This window comes from Prunus persica, chromosome G5 (genome assembly GCF_000346465.2).
Source record: "Prunus persica cultivar Lovell chromosome G5, Prunus_persica_NCBIv2, whole genome shotgun sequence".
Taxonomy (NCBI): Eukaryota; Viridiplantae; Streptophyta; class Magnoliopsida; order Rosales; family Rosaceae; genus Prunus; species Prunus persica.
Window position 1 is genome coordinate 1,409,547 of NC_034013.1, and position 19,743 is coordinate 1,429,289.

At 36.2% G+C, this 19,743-nt stretch overlaps 2 protein-coding genes and 1 non-coding gene across 4 annotated transcripts; 1 reads left to right on the plus strand and 2 right to left on the minus strand.

The window, feature by feature from the left end:
• On the minus strand, positions 2,466–5,547 carry LOC18777386 (pre-mRNA-splicing factor SYF1). The gene has a single exon (XM_007210322.2). It carries the CDS (start codon positions 5,513–5,515, stop codon positions 2,750–2,752), a length of 2,766 nt encoding a protein of 921 aa, XP_007210384.1. The 5' UTR covers positions 5,516–5,547; the 3' UTR covers positions 2,466–2,749.
• Positions 6,822–11,629, minus strand: LOC18777204. Of its 2 annotated transcripts, none has more exons than XM_007211158.2 (9): positions 11,478–11,629; positions 11,218–11,312; positions 10,976–11,044; positions 10,799–10,828; positions 10,554–10,586; positions 9,203–9,273; positions 8,538–8,619; positions 7,287–7,379; positions 6,822–7,195 (listed from the first exon to the last, which is right to left on the minus strand). In XM_007211158.2, exons 2-9 carry the CDS (start codon positions 11,293–11,295, stop codon positions 7,136–7,138), a joined length of 516 nt encoding a protein of 171 aa, XP_007211220.2. In that variant the 5' UTR covers positions 11,296–11,312; positions 11,478–11,629; the 3' UTR covers positions 6,822–7,135. The 2 variants fall into 2 exon arrangements, with proteins under 2 accessions (XP_007211220.2, XP_020419695.1); XM_020564106.1 differs by having other exon boundaries at positions 11,218–11,331; positions 11,478–11,614.
• TRNAG-CCC lies at positions 11,724–11,794 on the plus strand. The gene has a single exon. It is a non-coding gene; the product is annotated as a tRNA-Gly (tRNA).

The window sequence follows — 19,743 nt, forward strand, 5'->3', positions numbered from 1 at the left end:
TCACCAATGAGGCACTACTGCTATGCGATGACGTATTTAGATTAAAGGAATGCAAATATGAGATCATTGAGTTTGTATCAAAATACAAATTTTCATTAAGTTTATTTTAAAATACAAATATTTGATATTGCGTAGTCATTTATCCAATGTGAGATAATTCAGGAGATAGTTTATACAATACCTAAGAAGATGATCATAGGAAGAGCCACCTTGAAGTACATAATAAAATGGATCGAAACTCATCCAAACTTAGCTTTAGACAATCAACCAAGCGACAGTGAGGTACTGGCAGACAATTTTTGTTTTGCTACCAACATCTTTAAAGTAACTTATTTTATTTGTAACGTTCTAATTTTATCGGATATTTAAAAATGCTTCCATTTTTATTTTTTATAAAAAAAATTCAAAATAATGATCCTAAAGGACAGGGGAAAAACAAAGGTGACCTACTCTCAATCATGATTGATGCCAACTATTGATTTATAGTTGTTTAGTATTTTTAGTTGGGCGAATGGTGAATGCATGTACAGAAAACATAAACTGGTTTTCCTTTGGCATACTCATTTTTAAATGTTTGAGAGGAATATTGCATGAACTTGGCCTCTTTTTCTGAGCTCAAAGTCAGTTATGGGCACATACTAGATTAAAAAACCAATCCGCATTCAAAAGTTGTTCTGATAGCAAACTTGAAAGAGGGTAAGGCAATACCTAGTTAAAGTCCAAAAAATAATACAGTTGACATTGCCTAGTACCCTACCCAATGATCAAGAATGTCTTTCCAGGCCATAGAGGATTTGTTTTTTTTCCTTTTTTTCTTTTTTGAGTAAGAAAAGAAAGTAGAGCTTCTAAAATATTTAGTTCTCTGCAAGGGACTCAAGCAATTAAGATCAGTTACCCTTGCAATTAAGGTCTTGGGTTCAGCCTCTAGGGTTCTAATAGGTATAGGATATAGGTTTTTTTGTTCTTTCCCTTGTTTCTTTTTGTACTTTTGGTTACTAAGGAGGTAGGAAGGGAAAGGGAGCCTGGTGTTATATATGCTCTCCACCATTTAAACTAAACCCCCATTAAGCATTAGAATTTAATCAAATAGTTTCCAAATGACCCCTTTTTCCTTTTTTCTTCCTCGTTCATTTTATATATTTTGCTCTATTTGTGCACATTGCTTAGAGATGCACAAGGCTTGGGCTTGGATAAGGTTTTGAGAATGCTTGCAGACAGCCCAAAAGGCATATTTGCTTTAGGACCAGGCAGGCAAGATCGAGTAAAATTGTACACCAGTATTAACTCTAAAACAAAAACGAAAAAACATTGTAAGATGGTATGTCATTCACCCAAATCTCAAAGCCATCTTATTTTAGTTGAACATAGCTTGTTTAGTTGTTATTTTTGGATGTGGTAACAATTTATTTCTTATAATCAAAGGGCCGTATGCTGTGGTAAATGTTGTTCTGTCTTTTTTTCATTTTTTTTAATACAGACAATAGTCTAAACTACAGAAATAGGAATTTCACACACACATACACACAACCTCTGATATGTAAGTCAAAACCCTTTTTTATTGGGCTAGACCCCGTTGGCAACGTTGTTCTATCTTAATTTGGTTGCTTGTGGGCACATTTCAACGTTGCCAACTTTCACTTGATCTGTTTGTGGGGTGTTCGGTGTTTGCATCTTTCTTTCTACTTTGTAATTTCTTTCCATTGAAGAACATGCTCTGAGCAAATATGCCTGTGTTCCAGTCAGTTCAAGGAATGAAAGTTGTGTGTCATGAGCTGGTACAGTCGACCGATGATCCGCAACGCAGTGCTAGAGATGAGTTAGTGAGGGATGCAGATAGACTTGTTTCTCGCTTAGCAGATAAGGTAGCCAAGACTTTTGAGTTCAGTTTGACAGGAGCTTCATCTAGGTCTTGTAAATACGTCCTGAAACACTCTTATGCAGAAATTTCAAAATAATTACTAACACTAACATAAAATCAATAGGGCATATTTAACAGCAATTCATTTTGCAGAAAAAGAACAGAAAATATTGATCCAATTTCAAAAACCTTGAGAGCTACAATAGCCTCTATACACATACTTGAGACCTATATTACAAGTTAGCACCTGAGGATTCTGATTACGCGACGAGTAAAACCCAAATGAAGATTCAATCCTCAAGCCAAAAACACATGGAATCAATAGGCTTAAACCACCAGAGGAATTTACCTCAATATACTAACCGCTGTCATGGATCATGGATTATCTGTTGTACATTCCATACCTTACACTCACACTCCTCAACTGCAAAAGATTTTATACCATTTAAACAGCTGCAAGATTGTTATGGACATAGTAAAACGCCTGACACATCTAGCCTTTCTTTCTTTAAAAGTTCTACACATCTAACCTTCACTGTAGACCTGGATAATTGGTCATAGTTATGGACATAATAAAATGCCTCACTACATGGAAATGCATTGCTAATTTGTTATCAAAATCAAAAAATTTAATAACTCATATTCATATTTACCTTTACAATGCTCTTGTATCATTCACACTTTGTAGTAACATTGTACTGCTTGAGTGCTTCTGAAGTTTCTAAGATTTTCTTACAGAAAGCAGGACTTTTTATCTAAGATTTTCTAAGATATCTTTGGTACAAATTGTGTACAAATCGTTGAAATTAAATTATTTTTTTTTAAACACTTCTAATATAATATATTATGCAACCTGGAGTTAGTGAACATATGCATCAAAATGTTCTTAAATCAACCGCCTCGTTTTAGCCTCTTTATTCTCTCAAGGGCGCCAAGGTGGGTGTCACCATCCTTGGTCGCAGCAGCAACATCTCCACCCTCATCTTTTTCAGCCTCCTTTCTCTTGTTAGCCAACTCTCCAAAAACAGCAGATGGGACCTCCTTTAGTGCAATTTCAACCATTTCATCATCTTCTGAATCACTTTCTTCCAGTAGCTTAATTTCTTCATGAATTGCAGTAACTTTGATCTCTTTGTCCATCTGTGATTCTACTCCAGCACTCACAAAGCCCACTTTTCTGTTACTATCTTTGGTGGTAGTGTCTTTAGCCACAGGTGCCAACTGCCTCTCTAAAGCAGCCATTTCATCTTCAGGGACTCCAGCCTGTTTCAACTTGTGTTTTGCCTCATCAATGTTCAACCTCTGATCCTTTTGCATCATATACTCGGGTAGAATAAAGTGTGTCTGGCTATAGCTTGCAGAAACACTTCGCTTAATTTGAAGCATCTCTCGGAAGGTATCTTCATTTCCATGTTGCACCTCAAACTCATGCCATTTGTTCCAGAAATCTACATCAGATCGTGGATCCGAAAACTGTGATGCAAATATATATACTCCCCGAGCACGATCAATTTCTCCCAAGCTCTTCTCAAGCTCAGTATACTTCAAACACATTGTCTTCACATCTTTGTCTGGAAGACCGGATTTTATTGCTTGCTCATATATTTCCCTTGTTTTGGGGATGCCAAATATTTCTGCAGCACGGGCAATGTACATTTCATACATGCTCAATTTATCATGGTTTGGAACAGCCTTAGTTGCTTCATCATAGATCTTCATAGCGCGCTTTGCTAGACCATAATCCTCCTCCAGATTTGCAAATTGAAGATACAAAGGTTTCTTTGCATCAGCAGGCGCTGCTTGAACAGCATCCTCAAATAGCTGTCTTGCACGTTCCAGTTCTTTCTTCCCATATCTCTTTACAAATTTAGAGAGATATGTAACCCATATGTCTTTGACATGTGGGTACTTAAATATTTTGGTACCTTTTTCATACACCTTGAACGCATCTTCAAAGTATTTATGCTTCTCCAGAAGCAATGCATAATTGATTATGATTTGTGGTGTGGCTATCTTCAAATCCATTATCCTCTCATAAACAGCCCGGGTGGACTCCAATTTACCAAGGCTCTCCTCTAAATCCACGTAAAAAGTCCACATTCTCAAGGACTTTTGCAGCTTCATCTGAACCGGTTGGTTACCATCAGCCGCCACTCTGCGTTTCACCTCAACGGATGGCTCTGCGGTGGCCAGCCTCATTAGTTCCAGTGCTCCTTTGAAATTCTTATGCCTCAATTCCATTTCTGCCCACTCACACCAAAGACTAGCCAAATAATCCACTGTCTTGTAGTTCACCTGAACTGCTTTATCAAAAATCACTCTTGCATTTGCAATATCTTTGTGATTCTCGTACAACTTAGCAAACGCAACCCACAACGTATGAGGCTTTCCCACTGCTTTCATTGGATCAACCGTCCTCACAGCCTCTGTGTAAGTAAGTATCTGCTTTGTGGGATTACCCTCAAAGAGCTTCACTCTTTGGTGCCACTGCTCTACATTATGGGGATTTTGTCGTAAAAGAACACTATTAGCCAGTATAGGACTTCTATCCATAAGATGCTCCAATCGAGCCAACCTCAAATCTACGTCCTTATCATCATGTAACCAAAACCCATTAAGCATTTCCTTCTCAAGCTCAGCCACAGACAAGTTAACATCCAATCGAAGATCAACTTCCTCCTCATTTCCATCCTCTTCTACCCCATTTTCTTCTTCCTCCTCTTCATCACTCAAATCCGCAGTCTCCATCTTATGGATAAGCATGCTATCTTCAAACCCAACATACGAATCGAAAATTACACTAAAATCTCTTACCGTTACCACAGTAGTCATACCCTCCTCAAATATATCCCTAGCTTTCTCGTGCAAATTCCTCCTAATGTAATAGTCAGCAAGTGAGGTCCACAACCGTCCCACCTCGTCTGTAAATTTCCTAATCCCACCTCTAATAATAGCATCTACATTGAGGCCTGACACCTCCTTAGCGTGCTTAGCAAGCAAATCACACAATTCCAACCACAGCCTATGTTTCGTTTTCCCCTTTATCGAATAGAACTGGTCATCATTCAACACTGAAGCCAGCCTCTCGGCAGCCTCTTGCCAAAGACTAGAATTTATCAAGAACTCAATGAATTTTTCAATATGGGTAGGGTCATATTTCAAATACCTGCGATAAAGCCGAAGCGAGGTCTCAATTGGAATACCCTTTCGGCTCACGAACTCCAGGTACGGGTCCCAAATGCCGTCGTGCTGCGTCACTGGAAGAGCACACAGCGCTCTGTCGAAGGTCCGGCGAGTCCGAGTGAACAACTTCTGCTCCGTCAAAGTTTGCAAGTACCGAATCCAAATTTTGGGCATTTTGTGCATAGTAACCAGGGCTCTTTCAAAAGTGTTGTTGAGGGTTTCATACTGGAAGTGAGTGATGGGTAAATTGCGAACGAGCTCGAGGCGTTCGTGAAGGTAAGCGGACCAAAGCTTGTAGCTCCCAGGAAGGGCCTTGAGTGCTCGCTCGTAGATTATAAAACGCTTCTTGAATGGAGATTCGGATCGAGCGATTAGGTAACGCCACCATACCTTCAGGCTAAAGGGGTTTCGGAGAAGCTCTTCTTCGTAAAGAAGGTCGTCTTGGGATGGGTAAAGCTCTTGAGAGATCGACATATGAAGTTGAATAATCGGGAATTTTCTATGTATTCGGAGGCCATATATATAATACACTCCTCCTAAGCCAAGTCAAAATATAATTCCTAATTCTAATTAGGGTAGGAAATTAAAAGTAGATAGATAAATTACAGTCAATTTGGGAAAGTAAGGTCAACTCAAAGCTAAACTCTCTTTTCAAGTTGGTGCATAGATGTCTCTAATGCTCAACTTGTCTATAAGGCTCGTACTAATTGGAAAATATGTGTTGCACTTGCAAGTAATTAAGAGGTCCAGAATAAGCAAGTTAGGATGTGAATTTATTTATTCAAATAAGTGGTATTTTTAGTCAATTTGAAATACTTATATATGTAATTTTAAAAAATAAATTTGAACTAATGTGAAACTTGTACATTAACCCAGACATGAGCATAGCTCTTGAGGCTGCATTTGTTTTCTCTACTAATTTGAAAGATATGATTTCAACTATATAGAGCCTAATTTTCACCATAGGGTATCAAATGGACAAATCTCATCCAGGCAATCAACTAGGTACTAGCAGACAAGTTTTGTTTTTGCTACCAGCATCTTCAATGTAAATTATTTGTTTTGTATCGTTCTAATTTTATCGGATGCTTTTAATTTTTATTTTTTTTAAGAAATTTAAAATATAATGATCCTAAAGGACAGGGAAAAAAGTAAGGTGACCTAATCTTAATCATGATTGATGTCAACTATTGGTTTATTCTGTTTAGTCTTTTTGGTTGGGAGAATGGTGAATTCATGCACATAAAACATAAACTAGTTTTCCTTCGGCATGGTCATTTTCAAATGGAGGAATGTTGCATGAACCGGGCCTCTTTTTCTGAGCTCAAAGTCTATGGGTAAATAGTAGATTTAAAAACCAATCCACATTCAAAAGTGCAGAGTAAAAATTAGAGTTGCCATTGCCTATCTACTAATAGGTAGAAAGGATATTAGGTTTATTTATTTATTTTTCTTTTGGTAACTAATGAGGTAGGAAGGGAAAGGGAGCCTGGTGGTATATAATATATATGCTCTCTACCATTTAAAATCTCCAGAAAATATTAGAATTTAATTCAATAGTTTCTAATTACCTTTTTTTTTTCCCCCTTTTTTCCTTGTTCATTTTTTCATATTTTGCTCTATTTATGAACATTGCTTAGAGATGCAGAAGGCTTTGGTTTGATTAAGGTTCCCAGAATGCTTGCAGGCATCCCAAAAGGCATGTTTTCTTTAGGACCAGGTATGATCGATTACAATTGATCACAACTAGTATAACTATATAAAAAAAACAGTCAGATGGTATGTCAATCACCCAAATCTTAAAGCCATCTTGTGGAAATAGTTACTATAACAATACCATAAAAAACAGTAGGGCATATTTAACAGCAATTCATTTTGCAGAAAAAGCACAGAAAACATTGATCCAATTTCAAAAACTTTGAGAGCTACAATCGCTTCTATACACACACTTGAGACCTACATTACAAGTAGCACCTGAGGATTCTGATTACGCGACGAGTACAAGCCAAATGAAGATTCAATCCTCAAGCCAAAAACACATGGAATCAATAGGCTTAATCCACCGGAGGAATTTACCTCAATACACTACATGGATCATGGATTATGGAGGCTGTTGCTGTTGTACATTCCATACATTACACTCCCACTTCTCAACTGCAAAATATTTTATACCATTCAAACAGCTGCAAGATTGTTATTGGGGGTGGAGGTTGGCAAAAAGAGATGATGAAGAAATAAAGTGTACCCGCTCAACAGCATTTGCCATGCCCGACACATCTAGCCTTTCTTTCTTTAAAAGCTCTACACGATCCCGAAGACACTGATTCTGTTCTTCAGCCTACATTTGGGGAGGAAAAAAATTAAAAAAAATTAAAAAATTAAAAAAGAAAAAGAAGAAGCAAACACTCGTATTACGTTACAATTAAATAAACGTTCCTTTTAAAATGTGAGAGAATAAATTCAATGAGATAATGCATGCTTTGGAAGTGAAGGAATTTGTCTGGAGAGGATTTCACATCAACAATAAACCAGATGTGTGTGCGCAGTTGTGAGAGAGAGAGATGTTCAAATTTGATTAACCATCAACCCCATAAAAAGTTTCTGGACAGCCAAACGAGTAGAAACTAGGAAAAGTTACCATACTACAAGCTAAGGGGAAAACATCAGTGAATCAATGCTCTTCAATTAAAAACCCATGCACTAATTGACAGACCTTTAAGGATGGTCTAACTGCAGAAGTTAACAGTGTCAGAAAGTTAGGGGAAATACAACACAGGTATCAATGTAACAGCATCTTTGACCTAAGTGGCCAAGTACTACATCATCTGAGGATATGTATGCATACACTCGTGTAAACAATTTCACATCTTAGACTAATATCATTGAAACAATAAAGCTTAAAAGGGTCGACCTTGTATTGGCTGGCTCCTTTTTAATTTCAGACCGCCCACAGCTTTGAGTACCCAGTACATATTGTTTATCAACTTACCAGAACACTTTTTCCCAGTAAGAATTTCTTCCATGCGTATCCCAGCTACATACTTGTTTTATGCACAAATGATAGGGTGAAAACCCTTGACTAGTAAAAGTGCTTGGTAACTGTTCCACAGGGCATATCCTATTACCTGGGATTTAATCTCGCCTTTATAGGATTTGGGGTTTTACTCAGTGTCGGCTGATATGCCCAGTGGAACTCCAATTGATCTCAATGAACCAGACAGATGTGAGACCCTAGCACTCTTGAATTCTAGAACACAATATATATACTCAGTGTGTGTATAAATGTTGGACAATTCCCTGTGTCGACTGATATGCCCAGTGGAACTCCAATTGATCTCAATGAACCAGACAGATGTGAGACCCTAGTACTCTTGAATTCTAGAACACAATATATATACTCAGTGTGTGTATAAATGTTGGACAATTCCCTAAAAACTAGATGATATCATCTCTACCAAGCAGCTTTTAATTGGAGTTTAAGTTTGAATATATCTACCGTTTCCAGCATCTTTGTCAAGTACTGGATTTGATCCTTCTTCATTGTGGACAGATCATGAGCAACATCCATTACATTAGTCCTGCATGAATACACATGTTTAAACAATGAAGTTTACACTAATAGGCACTGTAAGAGATAATATGAAATGTAACTATATAGATTAAGATGGATACTATCAAGATAAGGCTCCCTTCCACCATAGTACCAAAACAAAAGTGGATAAGACCACCTCTTGGACGGTTTTCAGGCACTGTTAGAGTAGTGGGGGCAATTGGGGAGGTGGGGGGATGTATGTACAGAACCTCTACAACTTCAACAATGGAAGTAAACACAAGGGCCTTTATTATACACTCTTGTAAGCTTCATTAGTTACCAAAGCAAATGAACACTAGCCTAAACAAAAGGGCCTTTATTATACACTCTTGTCTTCCCCCTTGCATTCATATGTTCTGCATGAACATATGTATCTTGTACTTACCATTCTATTGAAACATGATGGCATGTGTTGCATTACATTTAGGATGAGTTATGAATCTTGGCAATTTTAACAGTCAACCAACACTCAGTTTCTTTTTCTTTTATATTTTTTTTTTTTGGTCCAAGGAAAGGAGTTACTAAAAGGCCATATATTCATTTTGTCAAGAAATCAAGAAAATACTTACTTATCTGAAAACAAACGATCCAGAGCTTGTTCTTCCACAAGTTGTTCAACAGTATCAAGAGCAGTTCCCACCTGCAAGCAGAGAGAGACTATACATAACAAGAAAATATATTGGATGCAAAGAATAAATAAAACGATGATGTATAATATATAATGTATATTAGAAGTTAGAACCAAGAGGATCTTGAACTAATAGTTAGGTAAAAAAGAAAAAAAAAACATCGGAGCAGGGTTAGTTTGCTTATTAATTCTATTTGTAAACTGTATACAAGCATGCAAGGCACATCATACAGCCATAAATGCTATCGTTTTCACTCAGCAGTAATCATCTGAAGATTCCATCTGTTAGACATGTGATTCCTTTAGGATTGTAATAATGTCTAAATCAGTAAGAACCAGAGGTACTTCTTGTTGCCTGCATAAAACATGAATGAGTTGGGTCTTAGGAATCATCATTAGCCACCACTAGTTCCCTCTCGTCATGGAACCTCTAATTGAATCAACTATTACTCCATTTTCGGAAATTACTTAAAAACATAAATGATCGAAAAAATGTCATCATTTCACTGGACATGGGTATGAGCCTATTTATACACGAGGCTTCAAATTACACAACACAAGGGCCCAGCATATGCATGTTGACACAAATTACTAAATGTTTCTTTGAAAACTAATAAAATTCTAAAACTTATCCCATGTTTTTCCTAATCATGGTAAATCCTACTTCTATCCTTTCAGTCCTTGGTATTCCTCTTTTTACTAAAATTTTCATCTGCAGTGCCTTCTGGTATCAGAATTTGCCCGAATTTTAATGACTTGCTCTAAAACCAGTTCATCATCTTTTTCCTTTTTTTTAATCCATAATAGTTTTGTATAAATATATCAAGAATATCACGGGTCAGCTAGGTGTCTAAGCATGTCTTAATGTATTCATTTCCAAAATAGGTCTAACTAAACGACCGTCTAATGCATAACCATATTTTCTTTGCTAAAATCGCATTAATTGGTGGCAGTCAGTCAGCCAGTGGAATGAACATTTCTTGTTAAGTAACTCTACAATAAAGCTGCAATTACATTAACACAAACTCCATGTAAAAGAAATTCATTACTAAGGTATAAATTAAGACTCAAATAAAACAACTATCAGACCCAACTAGAACTCTTTTATGACAACCAGAAGGCTATTTACACGAGAAAATATGCATCGTGCATTAAAGTGACCTCCCTCACTTAAAACTCACTCTCTCTAATTTCAGAAATAACTTGTAAGCTAATTACACAGAAGAATCTACATAAGTTGTTAAATGGAATAACTGTGCATTAATGGCATCACAAAATATTGATTTGTATACCTGTGTTTCAAGGCATACTGACTGAAACTCATCCTGTAAAATTAAAAAGGACAAATTCTTCAGAATTCAGCTGAAAGCATTATAAAATACATTATCACATATAAATACACAAATAAATACTCCTGATGAGACCCCCAAATGCACACCACCATTCAACATATCATTAAATCCTTTGATAAGAACATTTAAGAAATCAAGAGAAGAAATGCATTGTTAATATTGGCAAATGGTATGAAATGAATTACCTCTACATTTCCATGCAAAGAAGTGATGACCTGAAAATTTGTATACGATATCAATGAAATGAGCATTTGTTCTGAATTTGAACTCAAAAAAGAGACCCTCTATCCAAATCTCTGCTTACAAAGTGCAGAGAAATAAACAAAATGTCTACATCGATTATTAAATGACATTATCTGTACCTGAATAAACATCCTATGAAGACGCTCTTGCTCGGCAGTTGTAAAATTCGGAAATGCTTGGCAAAATTCCTTTTGTGTTCATCATAAAAAAAAGTTAGTCAATTGAATCTGGAGGAAGAAATGCATAAATTCGAAAGAATAAAATAAAATTTCCAGACACAATGAAATGGGTATCTTTTGACTTTGAAATGGCAATTGAGCAAACCAATTTCTAAAGAAGATGAAATTGTAAGTAAAGAAACCTGCTTAGAACAGGGAGTGAGCAGGGAACGAATGCAGAACTTGAAGGATTTCTTCATCTCCATATGCCTCGTCCCCATCGCAGACACAAAAGATTCTGATTTTTTATAGAGATACTACAGAAAGATTTAAGATCCACACAAGACCAGAGTGATTCAACACAACATTCAAAACTAAGTAAACCGTGCATCGTGAAATTAGGGTTTACTAGAATCCAGAAATTGAAGTGAAATCTAAAGAAAATAAAGAGGGAAATGTATACCAGCAGAAATTGAAGTGCCTACGGTATCTTCTTCTTGTAGATGCAGATGTCGTGGTCCGGCTCGTGAAGACTCCCAAAGATAGTGAGTGAAATTTGAGAACAAACAAAAGGAAAATAGAAAGAGAGGGAAATTTGAATGCTAGCTATTTTTGTGGGTTTGAAATGAATAATAAGAAATGCTAAAAATATGAGGCTAAGTCAATAATAAGTATTATATAAAGAAATAAGTGAATCTTGAATTAACAAGCGCATCTGGTGTAGTGGTATCATAGTACCCTCCCACGGTACTGACCAGGGTTCGATTCCCTGGATGCGCATTTCACTCTTTTAGCATTTTTCAATTTTATGATTTAAGTCTCACACCTTACTCTCCGTTATAACTCAGAATTTAACTAAAAGTCGAGAGCGCCAAACTTAAAAACAGCACCAAAAACCTATGAAACCCTGGACAACAAATTCCCTTGTCGCTTTATAAACAAAAGCGCTGCGAACCAGAGAAATAAGGAGAAGGAGTTCTTCTTGGGTTACACATCTCTTTGGATCAAGTTTGAAGGTTAGTCTTCAAGCCTTTCTCTCCTTCAATTTATATTTTTCTAGTTTAGGGTTACCATGGTTTCTAAATGGCTATCAAAATTGGGTATTTCTGACTAAATTTATGAACGTATTGAATGGGTTTTGTGATCTTTGCAGCACTATGGCTGGGTTTTGGGAAATCTTAACAAAACACTCTATGCCCATGGATATTGGTGTGTGATTTGTGTTTATGGTACAGTTCTGTAGTTGCTTTGTTAACTTTATCACTTTGAATTAGCTAATATACTTCACGAGGAGCGCAACTTAGGTCACAAAGGAGATGGTGGATGGAAGGCAGTTGCTTGCAATACTGCTGAAAATATATTAGCTGCACAATTTAATCTCCAGATAAGTGCTAATAATATTAGAAATCGTGTTAAGTCATGGAAAAAGTTCTATAGAGTAGTGAGTGATATATTAAGTCAAAGTGGATTCAATTGGGATTCAACAAAAAAAGATAATAAGTGTAGATGAAGATCATGTTTGGGAAGATATGTGAAGGTAAATGTATATATATATATATATATATTAAATTTATCACGTGCTTTTTTGTTGTTGTTGTTGTTGTTAAAGAGTACTTTTAAGATTCTTATTTGACTTTGATTATTTGTTTGGTAGTCTCATGACGATGCTAGAGGTTTTCGATTTAAAGTTATAGAAAATTGGGATGATATAGTAGATTTGTGTGGCAAAGATAGAGCCACTAGAGAGGGCGCTGAAACAGATGCATATGCAACTGAGGTTATGACTCCTACTAATGAAGTTGATCATATTGATTTAGATGGTGATACACAAGGTTATGACTCCTACCAAAAGATGTTGGTTGAATCATACAAAGGACAAGCTACCAAAATTGCTATGTAAAAATTGTGGTGGTATCAAATCCCATATAAAGCATGAGAATGGCCACTTTTGATAATCATTTCAATTTTAGTTTTTTTTTTTTTTTTTGGGGTACTAGAGTATAGAGGAAAATGAGAGTGAGAATGGGGGTGAGAGTGAGATTGAGAGATAGGATGAGAAGGGGGGATGAGAGAAGGCATAACAAAAGTGAAAGCAAAATCTTGAAAATAAAATAGTTTGAAATAGATTTCCGTTTTTAGTTTTTGTTTTCGCTGTTGTTACTCCTCCCTCTCATCCTCTCATCTCGTCTTCACTCTCAATCTCATCTCCACTCTTATTCTCACTTCCATTCTCCCTCTTTTTCCTCTATACTCTAGCACAAAAAATGAAAACTAAAAGCTAAAATTGAAATGGTTATCAAACGGACCATAAAATTACATCCTAAAATTAAAATCTTTACATGGTAATTGCTAAAAGGAGACTTCATACAAAGGAAAGATTATCTCGATTTTCTTGTTTATCTTCTTCTTGTGTGTTTTTGTATTGGATTCATAATCTTCTTCTCATTTATTTTCCATATTATTCTTTTTATTTTATAATGGATTTGGATGGGGGAAATAAACTTGGAATTTGGACAAAAGTCAGAACTTCTAAATTTGACATACAACAATTCCCGTGTTTGGAATAAAAAAAACATTGAAAGTTAGAAATTCTACATGAAAAAAAAATGAAATTTGGAGATCATGAATGCCAACATTAAATTCTATCTAAAAAATTGTTATTTCTAAAATTCCAAGAGAGTGAAAGTTTTAAAATATTAAATTTCATGTTTAAATCCATTAGCCAAATAAGAAAATTTATAAATTCTAGAATATTAATTTGCATCATTTTAAATTCCATCATTTATAAATTCCTTAGTACTTTTCATCATCCAAACACACCTTTGGTATCTTTTGAGGAATTTTATTGAATGTCATGCCCCAATTTGGCCCCCAGGTTGTTTCACTAACTGGATTTGGACTTCCAAATTAAAACGTAATAGTACTAAGCTCCATTCACAATGTAATATTATAATGTTTAAATGATACACCATTGTTTGAGCAAATTTCCCTACAGGGAATATTCGTGTGTAGATTCTTCGCCCTTCGAGCTTCCTTTTATTTCTTCTTCCTCGATCCCTACAAAAAAGGTTGGAGTTAATAGACCACACCCATGGGGTGTTGGCCAAAGAGCCTCCGAGGCCTAGGTCAGTTAAATGTTCTTGAGAAAGATACTGAGATAACATAAATGATGGAGGTCTTCTCTCATAGGGAGAGCCGGGTGGCTGGAGTCGTGAGGGAGAGAGAGAGCCAAGAGTGGCGCGAGAGAAAGAGAGCTTTGGCTAGGGTTTTAGAATTACCTCTTGTGTGTTGTGTAGCCATGTATTTATAAACTCCTTGTAGGCTAGGGTTTGAAGAATAATCTATATTTGGTTAGGATTATTCTTATACATAAATAGGAGATTGTTATTAATCAAGGATTTTCCTAATTAAATAGGATTTAATTAAGGTAATCAGTTGACCTAATGAATATTCCTTTTGCATGTGTCACCAATGGCGGATCCACCATGGGGTCAATGGGGTCAGACGACCCCATGGCAGCCCTGGAAATGGCTTGGAGGTCCTTGCTTTCTCTTGGCAGCCATGGGAGACCACCTCATGGAGAAGAAGATGCAAGCTGCTAGGGAGAAGAGAGAGAGAGAGAGAGAGAGAGAGAGAGGGGTAGGAAGTAGCCGACACAAATTTTAATAAAAAGGAAGATATTTTGTTAGGGTTTTTAAAATATTTTTTAATTCTATTGGGTACACCTATAAATATTAAAAGTATACATCAATAACATAAAGATATCATATACCACAACGGTTCCCTTTTTTTTGGTAATATTTCAAGGTATTTTGTTATTTGGGTTACATAATACATATATTAGCTTGATTTATTGAATGATGTTTTTATTAATTGGAATAAGTTTGGTGTGTTTTTTGTTTTTTATTTTTGCATTGTTTCACCTTAAAAAGAAAATCGGAACTTTAACACTATGACCCCATAGAGTAACAATCCTGGATCCGCCACTGCGTGTCACCCATCTGAAATATGTGTTCCCACAACCATAATATCACATTGTTAAATAGAATGTAGGTGTAGAAACCAAAATTTCATCAGTCAAAATTCAAAATTTGACTAGTCAAAGCTAGCTGGAACAGTAATGGGTTCCACACAAATACATGTGGCACATGCTCATCAAGACGAAGATGGACGTTGGAGATCACACATGCCAACATCTAAGAGATCCATCAATCAAATTAAATCATATGACAAAAAGGAATAAAATAAATCATATTCCTAAATCATAAGTTAATTTCCTCAAATCATGGATTTTGACTTAATTAAAAGTTAAATTAAGGGATGCAGATTGGGGGTTCCAAATCTCTATGCCCAAAGCAACACCTAAACTCTCAAGTTCTTCATCAAGCGTGTAAAGAATCAACAAACACATGTCCATTCCTTCACCACCAAAGCCGAAAACTATCCACCACGTGACACTACTCGTGGTCTTGACATGCTTGAGATCAAGTCGTGATGGTCCTCCTCAAAGTCTCAAATTCTGTTTCATGATCCAGTGCTTGGCACTCTTGAACTGTACACACTAGGAGATCAAATCAGAGAAAATTCTTTTATTTTGTACAAGAATACCCATAGAGATTGTAACCTACACACTTGATAAATCAATATAAATATTTATTTTGTACATGTATTCTCGTTTCATTTGTCGCGGGATTTTCGTGTTTACAAATTTGGCACACCTGGTGGGACCTCTCTACCTTTCATCTCTTTCTCTGCCTCTCTACGTCTAAGTCTAATGAAGTTCATGAGAAACACAAGTCAGTCATCACCCATGAGAAGCACAGCAAACACGTGTCAATTCCTTCACCACCAAAGCCGAAAACTATCCACCATGTGACACTACTCGTGGTCTTGACATGCTTGAGATCAAGTTGTGATGGTCCTCCTCGAAGTCTCAAATTCTGTTCATGATCCAGTGCTTGGCACCCTTGAACCGCACACACTAGGAGATCAAATCAGAGGAAATTCTTTTATTTTGTACAAGAATACCCATAGAGATTGTAACCTACACACTTGATAAATCAATATAAATATTTATTTTGTTCGTGTGTTCTTGTCTCATTTGTCGCAGGATTTTCGTGTTTACAAGTTTGGCACACCCAGTGGGACCTCTTTGCCTCTCATCTCTTTCTCCAGTTCCAAACTCAATCAATTCACTAAAGCTGATGGCTTCAAGTCTTTCTCGCGTGTAAAGGGAAGAGCTCGAGCGCTTATACCATAAGCAAAGCCTATACTAGCACCGTAAGTCGAAGAAATACGAAGACTTACCTTCCAGGCCAGCACACTGCTTCCATGTCTCTCCGTCTAAGTCTAATAGAGTCCATGAGAAACACAAGTCAGTCATCACCCTTACCTCGTTGGGGGCAAAGAAGGACGTCTTTCAAAGAAGGAGAGGTGCTCATCAAGACTAAAGGATTCAATAAAGTAGCCATTCTCACATGTTCCTGATGCCGACTCAAGGATGGACGAATACTACTGATCAAATTTAATGTACTGGAGGGAGGCTTTGATGATGTACTCAGACTCCTCTAGCTCTTCATGCTCCATGATTGTGCAAGTCATGATGGTAGAGGTCACTTCCATTGAAGAACAACTTGTTTAGATGGCCCAAGCAATCCAAAAGTTGGTGAAGACCGTTGAAGAGAATAGGACGCTTATAAATGATTAACATGCCTCTCTTAGGAAACTAACAGGAACCTGGGTCTACCTAAGGACGCTTTGTGGACTGCGTCTCCCTTAAGACTCTTATAAATGATTGTCATGCCTATTTTAGGAAACTAACAGGAACCTGGGTCTTTCTTAGGATACTCCTGGAGCATCTTGCTTCCCCATAAGGACTCTTTGAGGACTTCATCTCCTTTAGGACACTTATAAATGATTGTCATGCCTAACTTAGGAAACTGACAGGATCATGGGTCTCCTTTAGGATACTTCTGGCGCATCTTGGGTCTCCCTAAGGACTTTTGTGGACTGCATCTCCCTTAGGACGCTTATAAATAGCTGCTTCTCTTTGACACATTTTTTTGAATAAGAAACTGAACTTGCATTGATGTTTATATGATTACATTGCTTTATTTGAAATGGAAATAATTGGATAAATAACCTGGAATTTCCAATAGCTGCTTTTCTTTTTTAGAAGTGGGCAGGGCTCAATCATCTACAAGGAAACGAACTGGCAGGCAAAAGCTTCACGAGGAATATCTTTGAAAGTGGCATGCATTCCGTTGTCTTAGAATCTCTTTCATGATGTCAAGTGTATAACTTCCTCTGCCCCGGATTGGTTGATCACATAAAGGCTTTCCCAATTAGGTTTCATCTTCTTTGATCCTTGTTTTTGTGCTGTAATGAAATTATTTCTAACTACAAGGTTGCCAGGTTGAAACTGTCTGACCTTGGCCATTTTGTCATAGTAAGACTTCAACTGCTGCTGGTAAGAGGCAACTTGGACAATGGCTTTCTCGCGTTCTCCCTCGAGTAGGTCAAGGTTGAGTTTCATTTGTTATAAGTTCTTACCACTATTACCCACCTCAATGCTTATGGAGGGGACAATGATGTGCGGAGGAATGATTGCCTCAATTCCAATACACGTACGCACGTATTTCTCATGTTTAATACACGTATTTTTTACAAAAATTTCAGTAAGACACAAAATTCACGTATTCTACACGTATCACTGTACTTTTAAAAAAAAAAAGGTATAGCCGTACGGCTGTACTCAGTTTTTCCTAATTGGTTTTCAAAAAATTGTATAACCGACCGGCTTTACCTCTTTGACACGTGGGCTTAGGCCATGTGCGGGTCTATATATATATATGAATTTTTTTTAAGAACATATAGTCGTGTGCGGCTGTACTCATTTTTCCTTTTTAAAAAAGAAAAAAAAAAGAAAGAAAGGCTTAACTCTTTTGACACGTGGCAAATAAGGGCTGGGAGCGTATTCTTTTTCAATAAATTTAGGTTTTAGCCACAAAAAAACTTTCAAATCAAAGACATGCAAATGTAAAGGATTCCTTAGGAAATCCAAAAATAAGTAAGGGCAATTTGGTCCATTTTGGCTTCTTTTAAAAATTTTCTCTCTCCTTTGGCCTTTTCCAAAGTTTCCCTTTTTTTTAAAGATAGACATAGTATAGCCGCACGGCTATACTCTTTTTTATTTTTAAAAATTTGTTTCTTTACTTTTGTTTTTTGGCTTACTTCTTTAATTTACCATACGTAATCAAGTAATATCTTAGCCTTTTTTAATCACTTTGCTTAATCATTATATTTTAATTATTATTTAATATAAAAAGATTAAAGAAAAAGAACACAAAGTAATTAATTTCTATTTATTAAGTCTTTTGTGAAATCGTTTGGGTGTCTTAATTCAATTTCTCCGTAGCCCAAGAGCCCTATCCATTACAATTATGCCATTACTTGAGTAACTATCGTCCCTTTTTGATGTTTTACTTTTCCAAAGTTATTACCCGCATAAAGATTTTAGCACTTTCACATTTGATGACGTATTATACACGTACGCAAGTATTTCTCATGTTTAATACACGTATTTTTTTACAAAATTTTCAGTAAAACACATAGAAATCACGTATTATACATGTATTACTGAATAAAAATAATATGTACTTTAAAAAAAAGGGTACAGCAGTATGGCTGTACTTAGTTTTCCCTAATTATTTTTCAAAAAATAGTATAGCCGCCCGACTATACTCGTTTTTGCATAAAAAACGTATAGCCGCCCGGCTTTACCTCTTTGAGACGTGGGCTTAGGCCATGGGTGCGTCTTTATATATATATTAGTATAGCAGCCCGGCGAAACTATTTTTTTGAATTTAAAAAAAGTACAGCCGTGCGGCTGTGCTCGTTTTCCCTTTTTTTTAAATTTAGAAAAAGGCTTTACTCTTTTGACACGTGGCACCTAAGGGCTGGGAGCATCTTTTTTTTTTTTAAGATATACATAGTATAGCCGCACGGCTATACTCTTTTTTATTTTTAATATTTTACAATATAAAATTTGTTTCTTTACTTTTGTTTTTTGGCCTACTTCTTTAATTTATCATACGTAATCAAGTAATATCTTAGCTTTTTTAAATCACTTTGCTTAGTAATTAGATTTTCATTATTATTTAATACAAGAAGATTGAAGAAAAAGAACACAAATTAATTAATTTCTATTTATTAAGTCTTTTGTGAAATCGTTTGGGTGTCTTAATTCAATTTCTCCATAGCCCAAGAGCCCTATCCATTACAGTTATGCCATTACTCGAGTATCTATCGTCCCTTTTTGATGTTTTGCTTTTCCAAAGTTATTACCCGTATAAAAATTTTAGCACTTTCACGTTTAATAATGTATTATACACGTATGCAAGTATGCAAGTATTTTTCATGTTTAATACATGTATTTTTTTACAAAATTTTCAGTAAGACACACAAAAGTCACATATTATACACGTATTACTGAATAAAAATAATATGTACTTAAAAAAAAAAAAAGGGTATAGCCATACGGCTGTACTCAGTTTTCCCTAATTATTTTTCAAAAAATAGTATAGCCGCGTGGCGATACTCGTTTTTGCATAAAAAAGTATAGCCGGCCGGCTTTACCTCTTTGACACGTGGGCTTAGGCCATGGGGCGGGTCTTTACACATATATATATATAATAGTATAGCAGCCCGGCTATACTATTTTTTTGAAT

What these genes read in the sequence shown, in the direction of transcription:
- LOC18777386 (XM_007210322.2), bottom strand. Translation starts at nt 5,515, where the DNA reads ATGTCGATCTCTCAAGAGCTTTACCCATCCCAAGACGACCTTCTTTAC.
- LOC18777204 (XM_007211158.2), bottom strand. Translation starts at nt 11,295, where the DNA reads ATGGGGACGAGGCATATGGAGATGAAGAAATCCTTCAAGTTCTGCATT. An exon ending in CAGTATGCCTTGAAACACAG is followed by an intron (nt 9,274 to 10,553) that starts GTATACAAATCA and finishes CTCTGCTTGCAG; the next exon opens with GTGGGAACTGCTCTTGATAC. An exon ending in GATCGTTTGTTTTCAGATAA is followed by an intron (nt 8,620 to 9,202) that starts GTAAGTATTTTC and finishes GTATTCATGCAG; the next exon opens with GACTAATGTAATGGATGTTG.